We start from the raw sequence: 9,280 nt of genomic DNA, 5'->3' as shown, positions 1-9,280 counted from the left end.
CCCATAAATAAACAGATACTCTTCACAAATAAAGAAACTGAGGCCCAGGGAGTGCAGACAGCCCCAGCCGCGATTGCACGGGTGGGCTGAGGAATGAGAACTGCCCCAGGTCAGGCTTGCTGGGGCAGTCACACCCTCAACCCCACCTGTAGCCAGCAGCGGCTGAGCACTAGATGCTACGGCCTTCAGAACTATGGGACCTTGGCTCACCTGAAGCTCTTGGCGTCACCTAAAGGCCCAGGAGCAGTCTGGGAAATACAGTCAGCTTGGGCCTTCTGAGAAGGCAAAGAAAGGACTTTCTGCCCCTGAGCCTCTTAAGCCACACAGTGATTGCTTCTGGAGGATACAGTCGGTCAAGGACCCAACTGTTTCAAGCTTCCCTAGAGCTGATGGAGAGACAGGTACCACGGTGCCAAGTCAGGGGCGGGTGGGGTAGAAGCAGGGTGCCTGTGCAAAGAGCACTCACAGAGGTGGCTCCAAGTTCAAGAAGCCGGGCTCTGCTAACTCTGCACTCAGCTCAGGGTGGCCAGAAGTCAGACCTCACAGCATCCCACTGGGTTTTTAAGAGATTTCACTGCCAAAGTGGTGTTGGTGATCGGCTGGGATCCCTCAGCTTCAGCAGAGGTGTCCAGGCTTCCCCCATGGCTCCTACTAGCCGCATCCACAGGAACAGAACAGCTACTCACTTCCAGCCATGGGCCATCTTGCTGCAAAGCAGAGCCATAGGCTCCTGGACTGGCTGAGCCAGACCCACCCTCCACCAAGACCGAAGACATGTATTCTCTGAGCAGCGTGTGGCTTCCGTCTCTTTTCCTGAGGGGCAGATTCTAATCTGTGTAACCTGCAATCCCTCGGTCTCCACAACTGGGAAACACAAATAGCATTAATATTTATATTTACCTGTTGTATGACTATTCCTGATAGACATGCATGTCTATTCACCCTACATAGGACCACAAAGACGGGACTGAAGAAACAATTCCACCCAAGCTCAGAGAACCAACGAGCGTATTGGAACTACTTCCAGGAGCATAGGTGACCACTCACAAAAGCTGCTCCCTACACAACTTTCAGGCAGCTCCTCCAAAGAGTCCCCTCTCCCCAGAAATTGTTTACTGCCTTTGTAACCTCAGGCAGGAGCCCCGAAATCTTGTACTTTTGTGAGTTTTGTAAGCCTCCCACGTGGGACTGGTGGGACGAAGAGGTTATGATGGTTAAGAGTTCTGGGTGCAGAAGTAGGTACTGTGTTAGGTACTTTCTGTCAGCCACATTTCTCCGTCATGTTCTGGGTGTGCATGACATTAATTACTCATTTATTATTAGATTTCCAGAGCCTAGCACCCACCCATAAACTGAGGCAGGCCTACAATCCCTAACGTCCTTGGGCTTGGGAGTCTGTGAGCCAGCACAGCCTTTTGATACCCTAACTACCTTGGGCTGTTTCCCTTGGGAAGAAGCGTTGCTGTATCTTTCGGGGATAATATAATTTTAAGTAATATAACTTTAAAAAGTATGTATATGAAGGCCAGGTGTATGCATGTATGCACGTATGTGTTCGCATGTGTTCCCACATACTGAGCAACCAAGGCTGGACAGAAATGGAACCAGGGAGCAGCACTGGCCTCTACATCCAGCCCCAGCCTCATGGTCTGAGTCATAACTCAACACAAAGGCCAGGAATTGTTTCCACTTTCCTGGACTGAGGGGGAAGAAAACAGGCGGTCGAGACACTGCTCTGGCCAAGCTCACTCTCTTGGATTCGAAGGACTCAAAGAGAATAGGAGGGATCAGAAGCCAAGAGAGGACTGGGATTTCCAACCCCAAGCCCCTGAGTCACACACAGCGGCTGGGTCTACTCCAAGAATGCCTAGGCTTTGACCCCATCTTCCCAGCACAACCTCCCAGATCCCTCCCTCCCAAACTGATCTCTCAGGTTCCGGGGATCCTCCCTGGGGATCCTCCCTGGCACCGCCCTCTTCTCCCAGCTCTGACACAGTCCTGGTGCAGAGCTGATGACAGAATTTACCACACAACAGAAACTGATGGACTATTTTATTTGAAGACATTTCCTTCCATAGTTGCACTAATAAACACAAAGGAACGCAGCTCTGGTGAGCACCTCACAGGCTTGTGTGCAAATAAACCAGGTGACAATGCTGAACTCGTAACTGTGAACTCAATCCAACCTTCCAAAGTACCGCTAATAACCAAACACAACTGTTCATCTTGCGGAGAATCATTTTCCATAAAATGACAACTAGATAAACAAACTGGAGGAAAAGGACTGTGCCAGGAATGTTTTCTACTTACATGACATAATGTAAATCACATTTCCTTTGCTGTGCCAGTGACACCCAATGTGGGAAGGCGCCAGCCAGTCCCAGGGAAGCAAGCTCAGCACCCGGGGCTCTTGGGAATGGACCCTCTGTACATCTCACAGGCTTCCCGGAGGAATGGGTAGACGTGGCTGTGTCAAGTGTGAAGACTGGCAGCTGTCAGTCACTGTGCTGTACGTCGTGTTCCCAAGTCAACACAATAAAGTGAAAATCAGTGTACATGGAAAACCATCTGATAATTATCAGCAAGGCGAACTCAACTGACATCAGTGAACTAGTGTCAGAGCAAGCATTTCTCTCAGTCCTTTCTGTGGGAGAAAAGGTGTGGATCTAAGTTCACCAGCGGTGAGCTTGCTCACAACAAACCCCTGCCGCCCGCCTCCCTCCTGCCACTAGATCCGCCCAGCTCACCACTGCAAAGGCGGCCGTGTGGAGTGAATATTTCCAAGTAAGAGATTCCACGTCATTCTCGTGTTTTCACAAAAGGTAAAGGGCAAGGACTATAAAAGTAATGTTTATAACAGCACACAGTAAAACCGAAACACAAGATGTCATGTTCAGGGTTAAGGAAAAATTGGCTCTCGGGGATTATTATTAAATCACAAAGCATTGGGCAGACTGGCCCAAGATGGAAGAGGCCACCAGACCAGAGCCCCACAGGCCTGACAAAAGTGGACATCCTTGACAACACCCTAGTTGAAAAGAGAGACCACTGTCAGAAGGCTGTACGTCCTGTAAGATCAGGGACTATGGCCATTTGGAAAGGGGGTCCACAGTTCTTAGCACAGATGGGCACTCAGGTGCTCCGGGTCACTGGGAGTTTAACTGAGGCAGCTGCTTCCAAAGCCCCACGAGTCACTGGCTCTCCCATCCCTTCGTGCCTGTTTCAGGCAGTGTGGGCGGGCAGGGGTGCCGGGAAGCACTGACATGGCCGTTGGGATCACACACCCCACACACACAGGGAGTGCACATGTCTCCCTAACACTTTGGGAAAGCACTGACGTCATGTATTCCCCACTCCTGGGGTAGCAAGCCACACTCCCTATCTGCCCTCCGCTGTGCAGACCCTCTCTGGTCAGCTGCACTAAGCTTCTGCTCACTCAACACTGGTTGACAAAGACATCAGGGCCCACCCTCTCCGTTTGCCACTGTGGCAGACCAGGGTTACAACTTTGCCTGGAAGTCTGAAGAGAGCCGCCCCAGCACTCCCTCAACCAGCCTGGAAACAAAGGCATCTGGAATGACTACAGTTCTTGACTTTAAAAACAAAAAAACACAGACATCCAGCGGGTTAAATTCTCTTTGGCTTCATGCTTAACCTTGAGCCTTCTGTCTCTCTTACCAGCCTTCCCGGCCTTCTGGGTTCTTCTCTGTGACTTAGGCCAGGCTGAAGAAGTCATCAAACCCTCACACAGTCATCATGGAACCTTTCCAGGGACAGGCCTCCAAAACCAGGCATGCCCAAAGGCCACTGTGACAGGGAGCAGCTACCTTCCACCAACCCCACTCCACTCTACCATCACACCATCCTGTTCAAATGGGGGGTTCTGGAAGGCAGCTCTGACTGGGGGTCCCCCTGGTCATTTCCCACCCATAGTGGGGGGTCAGTACCCCTCAGAAGCATTTCAAGGAAGAAAGACAAAGGGGAAAGGAAGTACAGAGATGCTGTCAGATAGGAAGGGGCGGTCTGAAGTAGGAGAGGCTTCCGGAGACACATGGTCTTCACCCTGGGTGGAATACCCACAGGGAACACGTAAACTACGAGAAGCCTCAGGCTGTTCACAGGTGATGGCGCCAGGAGAGACGTCACAGAACCCAGTCCTATGGCATGTCTGTCCTTCCCAAGTACATGGCAGCAAAGAGTCTGCATCTTAGAAGTGTAGCAAGCAGCATCCACACCTGCACCCAGTAATGTGCCTGGGCACATGTGCCAAGCCTGTGCTCCGAGGATGGCAGTCCACATTTGGTCCAAGAATCAAGTTGCTGGCATCAGGAAATATATCCAAAGAATATGATCAAGAAGAGAATTGGGAGACCGGCTGGAACAATACTGTACTTTAAAATTTTGTCTTTTTGAGACAGGTGGCCTACAACTGACTATGTAGACCAGATGGTCTCCAACTCACAGAGATCCACCTACCTCTGCCTCCCGAGTGCTGGGATTAAAGGCGTGTATCGCCACACCGGACCACAATACTGTACTTTTTATATGTGGTTATATAAGATAATTACCCATCCTTTGTCCAATGCTAATTCAACTGGCTAGCCTCCTCTGAATATATAGGACTAAGCCTTTATACATTAAAACTCCAGAGCAACAAAAATTAGATTTTAAAGTACACATATAATAAAAGTATAGGTTCCAAGAAATTCAATTCTATCATGACTCTAACGGAAAAGAAATCTATTGTATAAGTACCATTTTAGTAAAAATTTCAGTTCAGATTTCTTTTTTCTTTTTTCAAAAGAATGACATACAAAACAGTTAAAAAAAATAACAAAATAAAGGAAGTCAGGAATGGTGGCAACAGGTTTATAATCCCAGCACTTAGGAGGCTGAGATGGGAGAATCCCAAGTTGGAGGCTAGCCTGGACTACAAGGCAAAACCCTGTCTCCAAAAACGAAGAAAAACACCAGGTTTAGTGTATGAAAATAGAAATGGCTTAGAAATGGCCTGGACGCTTTCAACAGTATCTCTAAGTCAATTACTGATCGAATAACTACTGATACATTTGGTAACAAGATACTAAGCTCTGTCACCAGGTCCAAAATGAAGGCTGACAGAACTCCTGAAGAGCTGTGCAAAGACTTTTATAACTAGGCTCTTGGTTAAGCATACTAGAGGCATGGCTGTAAAGAAATCCTGCAGTGACCCCTTCACAAAACCATTGAGGGGCACCCCTACCCCTACCCCATGACCAGCCACTTCAAGAGCCACTGTGCAGTGAATCGACCTGGACAGTTTCTGTTCTTGTGGGGCTTTTTTAAAGTGAGGTGGCTGTAACTGAAAGGGTTTCTCTGCCCACTGCTGGGGCTGGTAGAGTGTAGCTCACTCAACTGATTCCACTAGAAGACAGCAGGCGAGCACAGCACATGCTCTTCAATCAAAAGTAAATTCCTGCAAGCACGGGCTTTGTTGCCACTGCTGTTGAAAGTGGAGATTAAACCACAGCTGAGGGCCTTGAGTACGTTTAAGGGGCACAGGCCTATGATTGGCAGGTCCTTTTGCACATTAACTTGGTGAGACCTCTCCAGCTGTTTGCTGCTGTTGGGGTGAGAGCCATCTGAGATCCCATTGAGGGCAGGCCAGCAACTGACCTCAGTTCAGAAACTCCACAGAGGCCAATCCACGTTGGTAAAGAACTTCTCTGCCTCCCCTTGGACCACAAAGGCCCAACCGGAATCACACAGCTGAGATTAATGTTAAGTTAGAAGGCGTCCTCTCTCAAATGCCGTAAAGCTGGGCTTTTTAAAAAATCTTGTAACAAGAACTGTCAAAGACACTCAATAAAAGTAACTCTTAAAGGCAATCTTTTCCCATTTGGTATTTCCTTCTCTCCTCAAACTTAAGACTCAATTTATAAAATATGTTTGTATCTACTCTAAACAATACAGAAAGCTTCACAACGCAGCTCACGCAGCCCTGCACTGGCCACATATGAGGTGGTACCAGCCTACTGATTCAGTATCCTTAACTGCAACAAAAACTGAGAAAAGTTCTGAGTGCAAGGAGGAGCTGGCACACAGATGTCCCACCTGCAGCCTGCGGGCCTCAAGGATGGTCAGGACCATGGCCCAACACAAAACTGTGAACTTAAAACACTGGGTTTTTTTTTTTTTTATGTCACTCAACTGTGCAATTCTCAAGCATGAATTTTATAGCCGATAATGTAATTTCTCAGTGTCAAAGGGCTGGACACACCTGCTAGTGTTTCTGAAAAGTAGTAGTACTCAGTAAAACAACTGAACAGAGAAACTTGACATGACAAACTGAAGTATCCGTGGGTACCGAGGGCACAGGGCTGACAGCTTCATACTCACGCTTGTTCAACTACAAACAACATAGAAAGGCCCACACTCACTACCCTAAAGGTACCTCAGCAACCTATGCGAAACAGATTCTAAAGTAATCTTTCCTGGACTGGCATGTGTGAGGCCCCGGGTTCCACCTCCAGCACCACCAGGTGGACCAAACCAAACCAAACCAAACCACCTTCACCCTCACCATCTTCAGCTGCTGACCTCGGTCCCTTACCAAAGCAGATTCAACCTGTCTCTGTAGTCATTGGCCCGAGAGTATCAGGTTTGGATGAAACTGATCATGAATTGGTTCCCACAACTTAAAAGGCAATGATTTAAAAAGGAGTAACGTTGGTCTCTCTTTTTTCACAAGTTTTCAAGTAATTAGTTGAAGAAAGCTTATTTACAGCGGCGCCTCCTCTATGCATGACCTACATCAACCCCCTTTTTCCCGGTAGAAATCAGTCTTCCAAAGAGCTGCCACTTTTTGGTCTTGAACCATATCTCTTTTAAACACCGTCCCGTCAGTCACGTCTCTGTTTTGTCAGGCAGATAGAGAGAGGAAACCAGCAAGTTATGCCCAAAGGCTGGAAAGCGCCGGAAGGCTTCCCAGCTGTCGCTGAAGATGTTGTACTTGAGGAAGACTCTGTGCTCCAGGCTGGTGGACAGGGTGACATCTCTGCTCATGATGTAGATGCCATCATTGTGCAGCGCACAAGTCAAGTTCAGGCCCGATTTGGATGTGTTCTCTTTGAGGTAGAGCCACTGCCGGGTGACGGTGTTGTAGGACTGCACGGTGAGCATGTCCTCACTCTGGCTGCCCCTGCGGGTGGGGCCCAGCTCGTGGAGACACCCGCCCACGATGTAGATGGTCTCCTCCACCGACACCATCTGCTGCTTGCGAATGTGGACGTCACAGGTCTCGAAGAGCGTCCAGAGGTCGGAGGAGGGGCAGTACTGCAGGATGTTCATGTTGCGGTCTGAAACAGAGAGAGGCCAGGTGACCACCGGCTCAGGAGGAGCTGGAGAAGCCGCTTTCCACGGAGCTGGGGCAAGCTGCATTGGGCTTCACATCCATTTCCTCCCTCAGGCAACCCCTCCTCGGGAGGGCCTCAGAACAAGCCAGTGTAACCCCAGCACTAGGGGACTGAGGCAGGAGGACCCTGAGTTTGAGGCCAGCCTGGGCTACGGGGAAAGGAGAAGCTCTGATTTGAACATAACTTGTAGACACTGTGCGGAGGCAGATGGCTATGCTGAGCCTAGCCTAAGGGTGCCTGGGCTCAGAGGACACTGTTGCCTCTAAGCAGGGCCGAAAGCGTTAACCTTAGCAAGACCCGCTGCCCTGTCTGGAGCACCCTGTCTGGAGCATCCTGACAGACTGGAGAGAAGCGTCTTCTTTAACGGTCAGCTCAGACCATCAGAACTACGCTAAACCATCCCTGTGCTGCCTTCCACAGAACAGAACCCACACTGTAACACTCCTTAGCAAAATGAGATGTCCGCCTAGACATCCAGATGTGAGCCCCACAAGGTGTCCCGGCTGATCAGACCTGAACAAGCAGGGCCCCACCACGCTACAACATGCAGCCCTGTGACAGCCTTCATGCCTCTGTGCGGCCTCTCCCCACGGCCTGGTGTATCTGAGACACGTTCCACGTTTGTCTTCTAGTGAATTCATTCACAGCTCACCCTGCAAGGCAACCCCTCAAAGAACAAGATCAGTACAAAAAGCTCAAGGGCCTGAACTCTCACAGTAGCTACGGCACGGCTGACTATACACAAGGCAGGCCCAGCTGCTGGAGGGTCTGTTCTTGACGGACTCTAAAACCGTGCCAAGCAGCAAAGCAGGCTCTCCAGACTCTAAGAGGGCACAGCGTGAAGTCTAGAGAAGCACAGGGACGCCTCAGCCCTGCTCCTGACAGCCACAGACTCACTCAAAGAACAAGATCAGTACAAAAAGCTCAAGGGCCTGAACTCTCACAATAGCTACGGCACGGCTGACTATACACAAGGCAGGCCCAGCTGCTGGAGGGTCTGTTCTTGACGGACTCTAAAACCGTGCCAAGCAGCAAAGCAGGCTCTCCAGACTCTAAGAGGGTACAGCGTGAAATCTAGAGAAGCACAGGGACGCCTCAGCCCTGCTCCTGACAGCCACAGACTCGCCCACAGCTCTGCCTCCCAACTGCAGCACTGAGATGCCAACGGAGCCTGCCGTGCGCTGCCCGTCTGGAGGACGCTCCCTGTGTGGGTAAAGTCAAAGACCAGGCGAAAGGCTGCTCTGCTGTTTCTTTTTCAGAGTAACAGCTATTTTCTTTAAACAAAAGGTTGTCTTACATGTAAAAAGAGGACTGGGCTATAGCTCGGTAGTGGTGTGCTTGCTCAGTGGCATGTGGCCCTGGGGGTGAATCCCAGCACTGAAAAGTAAAAAATAAGTAAAACAATGCCTGTGATGTTCAGAGTATCTAGCTTTCCTTTTAACTTGAGTTTTTGAAACTTTCTCCTCTAGGACAACAAAAATGGGGTTTAGCCGCAGCATAAAAAATGTACTGAATTATGGGAAGGAACAAACTTTCTGTTCCTTGTTCAAGTAAACAACAAACTGTCAGTGGAGGGAAGAGCTCGGAAGCCATCGCATCACACAGCACCAAGGGTTTCCTCCAAGAGGGGGCGCTCGGGCCCTCTAGGGTGGCCTTCCGCTCCAGCTCTAGAGACAAAAGGACACAGTAACCTGCAAGAGACCTGTTCACCGCAATGCTGCCCTCCACAGCAATGGATCCCCTGCCACCCGTCCCCAAGCAACGTGCCTGGACCTGCCTACAGCAACAGACCTGCTCTAGCAACATGTGAAAGGTCCACAGCCAAGCCCAGAGTGCATACCTGCAATCTCAGCACTCAGAGCTTTAGGCAAGAGAGTGTAAGTTTG

General features: G+C 49.8%; 1 protein-coding gene across 1 annotated transcript in view; it reads right to left on the bottom strand.

Moving 5' to 3' along the window:
* Window positions 1-2,035: 2,035 nt before the first annotated feature.
* Klhl42 (kelch like family member 42) overlaps window positions 2,036-9,280 on the bottom strand; it is a 22,345-nt gene continuing 15,100 nt past the window's right edge. The window contains exon 3 of the mRNA XM_008846901.3: window positions 2,036-7,337. Within this exon, the coding sequence (XP_008845123.1) occupies window positions 6,886-7,337 (452 nt within the window). The 3' untranslated portion in view covers window positions 2,036-6,885. The remainder of the gene's footprint in view (window positions 7,338-9,280) is intronic.

Source organism: Nannospalax galili, unplaced genomic scaffold (assembly GCF_000622305.1).
Source record: "Nannospalax galili isolate Female #2095 unplaced genomic scaffold, S.galili_v1.0 scaffold763, whole genome shotgun sequence".
NCBI lineage: Eukaryota > Metazoa > Chordata > Mammalia > Rodentia > Spalacidae > Nannospalax > Nannospalax galili.
This window is presented reverse-complemented; position numbering and strand designations above follow the sequence as displayed.